The sequence below is a fragment of the Choloepus didactylus genome, chromosome 8, assembly GCF_015220235.1.
Source record: "Choloepus didactylus isolate mChoDid1 chromosome 8, mChoDid1.pri, whole genome shotgun sequence".
NCBI classification, from domain to species: domain Eukaryota; kingdom Metazoa; phylum Chordata; class Mammalia; order Pilosa; family Megalonychidae; genus Choloepus; species Choloepus didactylus.
The window spans coordinates 690,963-704,786 of record NC_051314.1 but is presented as its reverse complement, the minus strand read 5'-3'; the positions used below and the strand labels follow the sequence as shown (position 1 = coordinate 704,786).

Sequence of the window (13,824 nt, the reverse complement as noted above, 5' to 3'; positions counted from 1 at the left end):
CCAACTGTTGCAGTCTGCCCCCGTTCTGCAGGGCAGAGAGGGGCACCCAGGGAACTTGTGTGGGTGGGCACAGGGGCTCACGCAGCCAGAGCAACGCCATCCTGGGGAGAGCTTGGGGGTCTGGGGGACAGGATGGGTCCGGCAGGACTTCCCACCCAGGAACTCCCCCACCCCCGCTGGGACCACCCTCCCGCTTCCATTCGCCTCAGCCTCCACCCCCAGCCCCACTTAACCCCCCGGGAACTCACAGCCCCCCACCCACCCTGGGCGCGGCCCCTCTGCCCCCACCCGGCTCAGGGAGGGGGGTAGGACCCCCGGGCCCGCAGCGTGGCCTCCCCCTTCAGACAGGAGGGTAAGGGTCAGAGGTCCGTGCCACTAGCTCGGCAGAGCCGGGTCTGCCATGGGGCGGCAGCGGGGGCCGGAGGGCCGAGCCCAGGACGGTGGGCTCGAGTCCTAAGCCCCTCAGGCTGTAGGAGGGGTGGAGGGACAGAAGGGGCTGCCCCGGCGCACTGAGGGTGCACGAGCCAGTGCTCAGGTCCACGCCGTGCTCGAGACCCTGCGCGCGCCCCCTCGTGGCCACCCCGCGACCCACAGCCAAGGGAGGGGAGGGGCGGGGCCCACCTGCCGGAACACCTGCCTCCGCCCTCCCAGCTGATGACCGGGACGGGCACCCCACCCCGAGCTCCATGTCAGACCCGCACTGTGAGAAGGCGGGATCCATCCGTCAGCTGCCTCCCTGGGGTACGGGGGGGCTCAGGCAGATGGAGAAGGCAGGTGGCTGGCAGTGTCCAGATGAGGGCGTGCTCGCAGACCCCCACAGTCCCCCCAGTGCTCCCAGCCCTTCTCCCTCACAGCCTCCCCAGCTGCCCTGCCCTGCACGCAAGCCCCAAAGAGGACAGGTGGGCTTTGGCCACCGAGGGACAGGCTCAGGGACAGGCTGTGGATCCGGATGCGCGTTTACTGCTGGGCGGGTGGGGCTGGCCCAAGGTGCAGAGGAAGTGCAGTGGGGGCTGTGCTGGGCCAGGGAGCCCCTGGTGGGAGAGAGAGGCCTGGGCCCGGATGCCGCCGTCCGGGCAGCCTCAGGGAGGGCACAGGACGGCCTGCAGGTCCTTGGGCAGGGAGCCCATGACCATCTCGATGTACAGCTGTGCTTGCCGCAGTGTCTCTGCTTTCACGGGGAGCTGGTGGCCCTGGGCCCGCACCTGCAGGGGCAGCTGGGGTCAGAGGTCATGGGTAGGTCCACCCAATGACCCCAGCCGCTGGGCAGGACGGAGGCCTCACCAGCTTCTCCTGGAGTTTCAGGACCAGGTCCACCACCTCCACCTCGGACTTGTCCTTCATCCAAGCCTTGAGGTCCTGCCAGGAGGGTGCAGGGGCTGCCATCCCCGAGGCCTGGACCCCCTGCCCAGCCCGGGCCAGCCTGCCCCACTGCCCCCAGCCCTCACCGCCTCACAGATGGCCTGGAGATGCAGCGCCTCCAGCTTCTGGGTCATCTCCTTGTGCCGCTGCCGGTACCAGCCGTCAAAGTGGGGAGACCTGAAAAAGCGCCTGGGGGGGTGGCAGTGGACAGCTGACGCATGGTGCAGGGTGGACGAAGCCCCGGACTCCCTCCTGCCCCCACCCTCGCCCACCTGTAGAGGCCCAGCCAGTCGCCCTTGAGGATGCAGGTGAGCTGGGGCCCCGCGTGCTCCAGGCTGCGCAGGAAGTCCTCCTGGCGGAAGGGGCGGATCTGGGGGGGCGACTGAGGCAGAGGCTGGGAGTGAGCCAGGCACCTGTGTGGGGCCTGCCCGCGGCCCGTCCGTCCCTCTCTCTGCCCTCCAGGCTGGTCTCCGCCTCCCCAGAGCCCACTGGCCATGCCCTGTCCTCGGGCACCCACCTTCCAGGGCTCCACACTCTTCTGCAGAGGCATGAGGCTGGCCAGGTAGTGCTCCTAGGGAGGACGGCGGTAAGCCGCAGCAGCCACAGCCCACCCAGCCCCCGCTGCCCGGGCCTCACCAGGGGGAAGATGAAGCTCTGCGTGAGCTCCAGGAGGTGCCGCCGCAGCAGGGCGCTCTGCACGTCTGAGGGGCGCTGCTTCTGCACGCCCTGTGGGTGACGCGCCCGTCAGACCGGGCACCCTCGCTGCCCCGGCCGTGCCCCGGCCCCTGGCGCCAACCTTGAGCAGCCGCTTCAGCAGCGCCTTGTCGCGGTGGAGGTGCGCCGTGTACGACGTGTAGAGGCCTGGGGGGGGACGGCCGCACGCTGCCTGGTCCGGGGGCGGCCTGGGGGTGGGCGACTCGCCCCCACCATCCTGGCAGCCCTCCCCTGGGCGAGGGGACGCCTGACGCGCCCATAATCCCGTTCCCTTTGAGTGACCCAACCCTCCCGGCCCTGGGTGGAGGGGCCGCGGAGGCGAGAACATCCCCACCCGTGAGCACCCCGGGCTCCGCTGCAGACCCAGGCCCGGCCGCAGGGTGGGGGCACAGACCTGGCTTGGTGTCGAGGGTCTTGAGCCGCGAGGGCTTCTTCAGCTTGACCTGCTTAGGAAGGGCCCCTGCGAAAGCGCCCGGGGCCGGGCTCAGTGCTGCAGCACCCCCAGGGCCCCTACCCGCTTCCCTCGGGGCTGAGGAGGGGGAGCCCCAGCCAACCTCACCTGACGTTCTCGGCTCCCCCACCCGGAGGATGTGGGGCCAGTGCTGGAGCGTTTTGATGAAGAAAGGGTTCGTGACTCCCAGGACCACCTTCGGTCTAGAGAGAGAGGAGAGGCAGGGAGGGCAGGAGGGCGAGAGGGCGGGAGGGTGGCCACGAGCTGGGGCCGTGCACAGGCCGGGAGGCACCTACGGGGCGCGTGTGCGGGTCGTGAGCTCCTTGAACTCGCTGTCGTGGACGGTGAAGTACGGGCGGTAGTCGGAGCAGAACCGCAGGGGCCGCAGGATGCTGTGCAGGGGGGCGGCAGGGGGCACGGGCTGGGCCCAGGTGCTTCCCCAGCCCCTGCCGAGGACCGCTCCATGCCGCAGGGCCACTGTCTGCTGCCCCGGGTCTGGACCCCAATCCCTGGACCCCCCATCTCCAGACCCCCACCCCGGCTGCCCCGGGCCTGGACAGGCTGTGAGGGCAGCACCTGGTCAGGGCCAGCACCATCTCTGAGGACACAGCAGGTGAGGGTGCCAGGACCACCAGGGGCTCCCCGAGCAGCACGAGCTCCCACAGCATCTGCACGTGTGTCAGCACAGGCTGGAAGCACCTGGCAGGCGGGCAGGGGCCAGTCAGAGGAGGCTGGAGGTGGGGACAGGGGCCCGTCGGCCCCACACCTTCCCCGCGTGGGTGGGAGGCCCTCTCAGGCCTGGGCTTACCCCCCACCGGCTCCCTCAGTCTGTCTCCCAGGGGGTAGAGTCCCCAGACGGCCTCCCCACCCCGCCCCTGCCGTCAGCAGCCCTCTGCCCACAGTGCCCACCCTCTCTGGCATAGACACTCAGGACCCCCGACCCTGACTCACAATGAGCAGCGTCCTCCGGAACCCCTCCTGCTGCACCCTCAAGGCGCCCCTGCCTGAGCCGCGGGGCTCCAACCTCTGACACCAGCAACAAGCTGGCCGGGGCAGCACCCTAGCCCGTGTGCAGGGGCCTCGGCCGCTCACCTGAACAGGTCCAGCTCGTGGACGCTGGTGAGGACCATGGGGGCCGGCAACAGCTTCTGAGGAGGGGTGGGTGGGCTCAGGAGTAGCTTTATGACTCCCCACATGTCTGGCCACCCCACACGGCCCAGAAGGCCCAGCAGGCGGGAGGCAGGTGGGATGTCCCGGCCCCAGGAGCAGGGCCTCCTACCTCGCGGCTGCAGGGCTTCGGGGGGCTGGCCTCCGGGTGGTCTGCCTTGGAGGGGACATGCACCTGGGGTGGGAGGAGGCGGCTTCCAGCAGGAGGGAGGCCTGCAGCGCCTGGCGCCCCCACCCCAGCCAGCCCCTCACCTGGACGACAACCCCCATGACGGGCAGGCTGAGGGTCTGCCCGGGAGTGGGCGCCGGCCACTGGTCGATCTCGCTGCACACTGCGGGCACAGGCAGTGGGTCTGTGAGCCGCCCCGTGGGGTGCCGCCTGCCGAGCCGCCAGGCCGGAGCTGGGATGGCTGCGCCGAGGTCCACTCACCGGCCTCCAGGCAGGGCGCCAGCTTGTCGAAGTACTCGGGGGCGATCAGGCTCAGCAGGGCCTGGAACAGCCGGACAAACGGCAGGCGGGACACCAGCACCAGGGACTGCGAGGGCCCGCAGGCGGTCAGGGGCTCAGGGCTGGGGACCCCCGAGGCCGGGCTCACCCACACCACAGGACGACTGAGCCCAGGAGGGAGCATGGGTTATTAGGACAAAATGCAAAACCTGCCGCCAAACAGCCCTGGGAAACCCCCCAGCAGGCCGGGGCCGGACCCAGGGGCCTGCGATGGGGGGAAAAGGACGCGGCGTCCGAGCTCAAGATGGACGCTTCCCGACCCCTGGTGCGGCGGGGGCCCAGGCAGAAGGGCTGCGGGCAGGGTGGGGCGGGCACCCCAGCCCACCCCAGTAGCCTCCCGCCGCCCCAGCCTCTGCCGCCCACCTTCTGGAAGTAGCCCCTCTTCACGGAGCTGTCCTTCACCTGCCTGAAGTACACGTAGCCGAAGTAGTGGGCCCCCTCCCTCTGGAAGGAGTGGAGGAGGCACGGTCAGCCTGGCCTGCCGCGGCCACCTCCTGCTCTCCTCGGTGGGCACTGGGGGGCAAGCTCCTGCGACCAGAGCACCGCCGCCCTCCACCCTCCAGCCACAGCACAGCCACCGCGGCGGAAGCCCCCACAGGTCAGGCTGGGGGGCCTCGGCTCAGGAGGTTGCAATCGCCCCTGCTGGCGCAGCAAGGCTCGGCGGGCGCCGTCATGAGGGGCTCAGGGCCCCGGAGCCACAGAGGCTGGCACCGGCCTCACTCGGCCTCGTGGAGGTGTGGGACACAGCGAAGCTTGGGGGCCACTGGCACATCCCACGTCAGGCCAGGGGCCGCAGGGCTGGCTTGGCCCATGGTGACAGCGGCCCCGCCTGTGGGCCCATGCTCACCTGCAGTGAGTCAGGGGCTGCCCGGTTGTAGAGCCCATCCTCGGCACGCCAGGGGCCCCTCTGCCCTCCGGACTGGCGGATGCGGAAGCTGAACTGCGTGTCCCCAAGGCCGCCTGGGAAGCAGCAGCCCTGTCACCCCGAGTCCAGCTGAGGCTGGGCCCCGTGGCTACAGACGCCCTAGGGAGAACCGCAGCCAGCGCTGGGGCCCCCCGCCCTCACCCCCAGCCCAGAGGTGAGCGGCTGGCCCGGGAGACCGTGTCCTCTGGGGCCAGGGGGACGCAGCCCGCCCCTGCACTGCGGTGTGGAAGGGCTGCATTTGCCTGTCCCTGCACCCCCCAGGACACCCAGGCCTGGGTTCATCACCCACCCCACCCCGGCCCCAACACCCAAGACCAGGTCCTGGCGAGAGTTGGAGCACCCACCTGAGTGGGAGTCGGGGAAGGACAGGTAGCAGATGCTGCTTTTCTGGAACAGATTCGGAAGCCCAGTGAGTGCTGAGCAGCTCCTGGGCCACGCCCGCCCGAGGGACCGGCACCTACCTCCTTGTCCGAGAGCCTGAAGTCGCTCGGGTACACCAGCTGCAGAGGGGACAGGGCGCCGTGACACCGCGGCTGTCTCCAGAGGGCACCGCGCCACCTCCCGCCCCTCTTGTGCCCAGTGGGCGCCACCCCCCACCCCACCTCCAGGCACCGGGCCGCTGGGCTTGCCCCGTCCCACTGGCCTCGGCCGGCCCAGGGCCTGCTTCCCGACCTCCTCACACCCCATGTCCACACCGCCGGGGCCAAGCTGCTTCCAGGCCAGGCCTGCACCCAGACAGGGCCCGGCTTGTCTCCTCCTGCCTCCCTCTGCCAAGTGCCTGCTCTGGTGCCCCACACAGCCCCTCACCCCCCACGATGTTATGGGTTGGGGGGCCTCAGGATTGCATCCTGCACCTCAAATCAGTGCTCACGCGTGTCGTCAGGACGAGCCCTGCGGCGGAGCAGACACTGCAGGGTTCTGAGCAGAGAGGCAGGGCCGTGAGCCCCGGCTGGGGAGGTGACCCATTTCCTGGAGGATAACAGGGTCCCCCACTCGCCAGCCAACTAGCCAAAAAGGGCTCCCAGAGCCCCCACTCCCAGGGATCCCAGCACCCAAAATCCTGGGGATCCCAACACCCCCACTCCCAGGGGTCCCTGCACCCTGACTCCCGGGGACCCCAGAAGTGCCTGTGTCCAGGCTTGCTCGTTGCTGGTGGGGAGGCGGGGGCAGCCCTGGGCACCTCCACTCGGGGAACACACAGGGCTGCCAGAGCCGCACAGGCCTCCCTCCTCACCCCATCTGCCAACTGCCTATGCACCCTTTGGTTTTGGCTCAAATGGGGCTCCTCCTGGGGTACCCTGAACCCCAGGCAGGGCTGCCCCTGGGGACCCTGCCACACTCGCTGTGGACTCGCCCCTGCAGCGAGAGCTGCCGCAACTGCGTTTGGGGGGCCCTATCTCATCTCTTCTGCTGGCTGAGCTTCCCGGGGGCAGGGGGCGGGTCTCGGTCCCTTCTGCAGCCCCCCCCACAAACAGAACTCGTGTGGGGCACGTGAACACATGCAGTAGCCGTTCACAAGGTGAGGTGTGTGGACTCTGGAACCCTCCACACTAGTGGGGAGCAGCCATGGAGATGGGAGGGAAGCCAGGAAGGAGAGGTTTCTTGAGCCTGGGGTCCCCCAGGACGGCCCAGCAGAGCGGCAGGGCCACGCGAGGCCAAGCAGGACTGGGGCCTCGGTCAAGAGAAGGAACCTGCTCCGGAGCTCCGCACCCAGGCCCAGGGCACCCACCTCCCCAGGCTGAACACATCCTGGGGTATGTGGCCCGGGGGTCCAGGCCCACGGCCAGGTAGGTGGGCCACACCTGCGGTGGGGGCGGAGCGGAGCCTTGGAGGGAGGCTGGGGTGATGGAGAGCGACAGGCCGACCCTCCGCCTTGCCCAGCCCGTGAGGCCAGGTGCGCCCCTGCTCGGGGTTCCCTCGCGGGCAAGTCCCTTTCACCCGGCCCAGAGGTGCCTGAGCAGGAGACGTGGTGAACTTCAAGACGATACCGCTAATATAGCGGTTCTCAAAGTGAGTTCTGGGGACACCTGGGGGGTCCCAAGTCCCTTTCAGAGGGTCTGTGAGTTCAAAACTATTTCCATATCATTATGGATTGAATTGAGTCCCCCAAGAGACATTCAGCCCTGACCCCTAGTCTCACAAATGGGACCCCATCTGGGAACAGGCTCCTTGAAGATGCTCTTGGCCAAGGTGACATCATGCTGGGTGAGGGTGGCTGGGTCCTTCTGGAAAGAGGAGATCAGGACAGTGAGGAGGGGATAGACAGATGGAGGAGACGGCCGCACGACGGAGCCCTGCCGAGCGACAGCTCCATTTGGACTTCTGGCCCCCAGAACTGCGGCACGATGAAGGTCTGTGGTCTAAGCCACTGAGCTCGTGGCTCTGGGGCGGCAGCCCTGGGAGACAGACACAAACACCAGTCGCCTTCTTCACCCCATTTTCTCTGCAGCATGCAGCACAGGCTCCAGCCACTCCAGCAGGTTCTCCTGCACTAGACTTGGCAGAGCCTGATGTGGGATTCTAGCTTACTAAGCAAGAGAGCTAAAAAATTCGCAAAAATGTAAAGCAATGCCACTGTTCTCAGAAAATTGTTTTGGAAAATACAGTTATTTTCATAACAGCACGTCGTTTATATAGCTCACACGAACAAAGGGCTCTTTAGGGTCCTCACCAACTTTTAGGACAGCAAACGGGTCCTTGAGACCACAAAGCATGACACTAGTTGCCCTGGGAGGGCACGGCCGCCTCCTGGCTGTGTGGGGCTCCCCTCGGCGGGCAGGCTCACCCCTGCCTCCATGCGGGCTCCCCATGCGCCGCCACTGTCTGCTTGTTCCCAGCACATGATGCCAGCTCCCGGACGAGCACCGAGCCTGGCGGCTGCCCTTGCTGCCTCTTTTGGGAGGAGGAGGTACTTGAAGCAGTTCTCCCTCCCCTTGTGCCGCCTCCTTGTCCATCAAGACCCTCTGGGAACATGTCTCCTACCTCCGAGTGTCCTGGAAGGCAGGCCCCTGGGTTTTCCCGTCTTTGTCCTCTGCACCAAGCACCGTTGAGGGCCTTGCCAGCGCCCAGCCAGGCTGAGATGGGCAGAAGTGAGCATGGCACTCACCAAGCGTCCCCAAGGTTCCGCTCCTCCTGGCAATTTGCAGTTAGGAAGAAAGCCCAAAGAGGCGTGGCTGCACCCCCCGATGGATTTCTGCCCAGTTCGCTGCTACAGGGCATGTAGAGGTGGCCCGGGGTCCCCACCGTGCCCCCTGAGCTGTGCAGCCCTCAGCAAGGGCCCAGGCAGCCAACCGCAAGCAGCCTGAACAGCACTGGCTTAGAAGCAACTTCTGAACGTTGAAGTGTCACAACTACAGCGGGGGTAGTTTTACCCAGAGTGGTCCGGCCTTGGCTGGGCTCCTGGGGGGTGGGTGACCTCAGGAAGTTCCCCTGATGGGCCCTCACTGTCTTTGCTCTCCAGGGTGGATGCCCCCACCCTGATGGTTTATGCTAATGAGGTGACCAGGTGGGGCCAACCGAAAACCAAAGGGCTGGAGATTTAGGCCACACCCTATTACACTGACTTGACCTCCCACCTCCCGAGCTCCTGACCTGTGACCTCCAGGGAGGCAAGGGGGCTAGGAGATGAGTTCAACCCCGAGCACAATTCGACCAATCATGCCCACATAATGAAACCCCAACAAAAACTGGACACCAAAGCCGGGTGAGCCTCCCTGGGTGGCAACACTCTGAGTGTCGTCAGACAGATGACGGTGACGCGTCCCCAAGGAAAACGAGGCATTGTGTTCCAGACCCTCCCTGGGTGTCTCTTCATTTGGTGGTTCTGATTTCTGTCCTTTCACTATAAAAAGACTTAATGGTAAACACAGCACTTTCCTGAGTTCTGTGAGTGGCAATTTATCAAACCTGAGGGTCTGGGGTAACCCCCAAATTTGTAGCCATTTGGTCAGAAGTGAGGGTGGCCCTGGGGACCTCCAAATTCGCGGCTGGGTTTGCGGTGAGGGCAGTATCGTGGAGAGCTGGGCCCTTAACCTCCAGAGTTTGGCCCAACTCCAGGCAGTGTCATAAATCACTGCAAAATTATACACGGGAATTCTGCAAGGAAACAGAAAATCTCCTTAACTTTTCCTGTAATTTTCCAGAGGCATAACTTGGACAACATAATATAGGCACAAGAATATTGACTCAGGCACCAGCCAGCCCACATCAGCTGTGTGATATTGGGCAACGTCCTTCACCTTCCTGTACCTCGGGTACCGTGCCAAACGGGGGTGTCAGTGACAGCGTGAGCCTTGTGGGGACGGTGTGCGGGTGCAGTGGGGTCTCCACTGAGTAAATCCCTGCTGAGAGTCGGCTCTTTCTGTCCTGAAGGCTCCGGGCTTCTCATGGCAGCCTGGAGCCCGGACGGCACCCCTTGGGCGAGGACGCAAACAGCCTGCGCTGGGCGCCCTAAGAGGCGCTCACTGCTCAGGGAAGGCCTGGGCTCCCAGAAGCTTCCTCCTGACAGTGAGGTGGCATCTGCCCCCGGCCCCGTCCACCTGCCAGCTGGGCCTCCCTGCGCTGGCCAGCTCCCTAGTCTCCTGCCGGCACAGAGAGGACACCCCCCGCACCCACACCGGAGGAAGAGGCGCGACCCCTGCGCGGTGGGGTCCGAGGCCAGGCCGAGCCGGGAGCAGCGGGACGGGGTGACCTCAAGGCCGTGAAGAGGGAAGATGACCGCGGTGGGCGGCAGCCAGGCCGGGCCCTGGGGCTTGGGTCTGCCGCTAAGCGAACCCGGAGGTGCGCAAAGGCTGCGACAGCCGCGACCGGGGTCAGGAGGGGCGGCCCGGACGGGGCCCAGGAGCCGGGGGCGGGGAGGCGCGGGCAGCCTGGGGAACCCGGGTTCCGGCGGGGGCGCGCAGGGAGGAGCCGGCGCAGGCCCGGGAGGCGGCGTGCGGGGCGGGGGCGCGGGCCCGCCGGCTCACCTCCAGCGCCTGGCCCAGCTCCAGGTCGAAGGTGACCACGCACACGCACTCCAGCCAGGCCGAGAAGCGCGCCCAGGGCGGCGGGGCGGCGCGGGGCCCGGCGCGCACAGGCCGCGAGCCCGGAGAGGCCCGGGGCCCGGGGGCGCGTCCATGGCGGCGGCGGGGAGCGAGCGCGGGGGGCGACGCGGGGTCCCGGGGCCGCAGGGCGCACGTCGGGGCGCCGCGGGGCCGGCGAGAGGCCGCCGCGGGCCAGAGCGGCCGCCCGCGCCTCGCGCCCCCTGCCGGCCGGAGGACCGCCGCGCCGCGCCGCCCGCGAGAGGGTCCCGCGCGGGCCAGAGCGGGGTCATGGGAGCAGCCCGCGCCAGGGTGGGTCGGCCGAGGCCCAGCCGGAGTAACCAGGGACCCCCAAATCCTCAGCTTTGCTCCCACTTCCGGGGTGGCTGCCTTCACCGGCCGCACTCGGAAGCAATGGCCTCACACCACTCTGAGGTCGCCCTGGCAGTGGGGAGGAGATCAAGGAGGCGCAGGGGGTTGTCTCATTTTGGAAGTTGCAGGTTGACGGAAAACCCAGGCAGAAGATACAAAGTGTCCATGCAGCCCCTCCACATAACTTGTTTCCCGGTTATTGACACTTTGCATTGTGTGTAACTTTGTTACAATCGGTGAAACAATACGTTACTAACTATATATATTAATATCGTTCATGATGTATATGCTTACAAGGTTGGCTGTTGTCTGGCCCTTGGGAACCTGGATTTGGGGTGGGTTCCCACCATTCCCAGAACTGATAAGAAGGGGTCACTGAGCCCACAATGGTTTATACAAACAATGTGGATTATGCTGACAACCTGCTTTCCCTTTGGGAGTCTGGAACTGTGGTATGTGCCAGGCAGAGGCTGCCCATGAGATCAGATCCCAGTAAAAACGCTGGCACCAAGGTGCCAAGTCCACTCAGTGGGGGAAGGAACAGCTCTTCACAAATGGTTGGGACAACTAGCTACCCACGTGTAAAAGAATGAGTTGTGAAAGAACCTTGATCTCACACTATATACAAAAAAATAACTCAAAATGGATCAAAGACATACATTTAAGAGCTAAAACTATAAAACTCTTATAAAAAAACATTGTGGAAAGTGTTCAAGACCTTGAATTTGGCAATAGTTTCTTACATATGACACTAAAAACACAAGTAACAAGAAAAAATAAACTGGACTTCATCAAAATGAAAAACTTTTTGTGCATCAAAGGATATTAGCCCCAGAACCCATGAATCTTGAAGACGATTGTATAAAAATGTAGCTTATGAGGGGTGGCAATGTGATTGGGAAAGCCATATGGACCACACTCCCCTTTGCCTAGTTTATGGATAGATGAGTAGGAAAATGGGGGAAGAAAAAAAAAAAAAGAAAGAGGCACCCAGTATTCTTTTTTACTTTAATTTTTATTCTTACCATTTTTGTGTGTGTGGTAATGAAAATGTCAAAAATTAATTTTGGTGATGAATGTGCAACTATATAAAGGTACTGTAAACAATTGAATGTATGCTTTGTTTTGTATGGCTGCATGGTATGTGAATATATCTCAATAAAAATGAATTTTTAAAAAAAGGATATAGCAAGAAAGTGAAAAAACAACCTGCAGAATTGAAAAAAAAATTTTGGGAAATCATATATCTGATAAGGATATAATATCCAGAATATATAAAGAACTCCTACAACTCAATAACAAAAAGACAATCTGATTTAAACATGGGCAAAGGATTTGAAAAGACATTTCTCCCAAGAAGATATACAAATGGCCAATAAGCACAGGAAAAGATGCTCAATAACATTAACCATTCAGGAAATGCAAATCAAAACTATAATGAGATACCACTTCACATCCACTAGGATAGCTATTGTTAGAAGACTTCAAAAAAAAATCAGAAAATAAGTTCTGGAAAGAATGCAGAAAAATTGGAACCCTTATAGGTTGCTGTGGAAATGTAAAATGGTACATCTGCTGTAGAAAACAATTTGATGGCTCCTCAATAAGGTAGACACAGGCGCAGGTGCTGACGAACACCAGACGCTTCTCCTCTGATGATTTTGAAGAACATGTACCAGTTGCTTGAGTTTCTCATCTGCCCTGCGGACCCTGTAGTAGTTCTCCAGGGGGGCCGGGGCTGGCCGGTGCTGCCGCGTCCTTCTTCCCCAGAGCGGGCAGGGCTCGGAGACCTGCTCTCTCCAGGTTCTCCCCTCCCTGCCTCTGGGTGGCCGAGAAAAGGCCTGCTGTCCTCGGCTTTGGCCACAGCTCCAGAGCAGTGTTTGTACTTGCCTCAAATCCCACGTCCGAAAGTCTGTCTGCTTTGCCCAACAGGAGGGCATCAAGGGATTTCACACATCCACCCGAGGCCAGCCCCTCGGCCTTCCTCCGGAGCGTGTCCTCCATGTGGCCTGGATGAGGTTCCCACCTTGTTCTTTAAACATCTCAGCATCTTCTCCAGGATCCCTGCCTCCTAGCCGAGGAACCTCGCTCCACGAGGCGCAGGGGACTCGACGGCTGAAGGGCGGTTCTCATGCGGGCTGCGGCGCCAGCCGGCTTTCTTCCTTCCCCTTCCCTTCGCGGGAGGGTCTCCACAAGCAAGGCTCGGCCCCCGCTCTGGCTGCTCCTGCGGACACATCTTTGTTTCTCATGAACTCCCATCCGGGACCTCCTCTTCGGTCTATCACGTCAGTCTGTTTTACTCCTTCAGGACACTTACCACCAGCCGAAATGATCTTTCCTCTCTTGCACCGGGTCACCTAGGGGAAGCCCAGCTCCCGCAGCCCCCGGCACCCGTGGGTGCATGGGCGATGGCCGTGACTCTGTAGGGTGTTTCTAGTGGGTGTGTGAGATGATGCATGTGAACCCTGGGTGGCGACTCCCAGTAGCTACTCAAAAAAGAAGTGCCACCTGTGGTTGTTATCAGTTAGCCTTCTTTGTGTGCTTCACATGATGACATGGCAGTGAGCTGTCAGCAATCATTCGCTGGGTGACCAAGTCAATAAATGATGAAGCATTAAAACAAAACAAAACAAAACAAAAAAAACACATGGAGTGGTAAAACAGAAGAAAACATCTTAACTGGGATAAACGCTTCTATTCAAATCCAAGCAGGGTCCTTGTCCTTTGGGGAATAAAAGGTACAAAAACAATAGTAAGAACAGGAATAAACCCAACTGCGTCACTTAGCATCCAACTTCTAGTCACAAAGAAAAAGCTCCAGTCCACCTTTTAAGTCTTTTTAAAATTCCTGACATTACAGAACAAAGTGAAATGTATTAATATTCCACTCTTACAGTTCTATGACAAACAGAAAAAAAAAATTCATAAGCAAACGAAACAAAACCGAGAGAAGTTCATAGAACTAAATATGAATCTCAGCATTAACAGCTGAACCAAGAAAGGAATTAAAGCATTTTAATTAAAAAATCACAAGTGGATGATAAAGTGTGTAGAAACTGAAAATTTGCAAACCATTTGAACCTGGACTGTTCAGAAACTATGCAGACAGGTCGTGGGTGGTAGTGAGCAGCAGAAGGGGTTCTGGACCAACCTACTGTGTTCTAGCTGCCCCTGAGCCCACGTCTCCAGGGAGAACCTGGCACTGACCAGACGCTGAGCCCGGCCGATGCCGGCAGCAGGTCTGGGGATGGAAACCTGCTGACAGTGGCCCTTCCACCGGGTTCGCAATGTTGATCTGTGCCCCAGACGC

The 13,824-nt window shown here is 62.0% G+C and overlaps 1 protein-coding gene and 1 pseudogene across 1 annotated transcript; both read right to left on the bottom strand.

Annotated features, from left to right (window-relative positions):
- Positions 1 to 241: 241 nt before the first annotated feature.
- On the bottom strand, positions 242 to 10,240 carry DENND6B (DENN domain containing 6B). Its single transcript, XM_037847770.1, is given in 21 exon segments — positions 242 to 1,202; positions 1,282 to 1,356; positions 1,446 to 1,548; positions 1,632 to 1,741; positions 1,877 to 1,930; positions 1,996 to 2,085; positions 2,156 to 2,220; positions 2,468 to 2,533; positions 2,633 to 2,727; positions 2,821 to 2,916; positions 3,101 to 3,223; positions 3,617 to 3,672; positions 3,804 to 3,866; positions 3,944 to 4,023; positions 4,122 to 4,227; positions 4,563 to 4,643; positions 5,047 to 5,159; positions 5,469 to 5,511; positions 5,586 to 5,624; positions 10,089 to 10,195; positions 10,198 to 10,240. Coding segments are annotated over 21 exon segments (1,731 nt in total). The 3' UTR covers positions 242 to 1,079.
- A 294-nt stretch (positions 10,241 to 10,534) lies between these two features.
- LOC119541626 lies at positions 10,535 to 12,917 on the bottom strand (annotated as a pseudogene).
- Between the last annotated feature and the right edge of the window lie 907 nt (positions 12,918 to 13,824).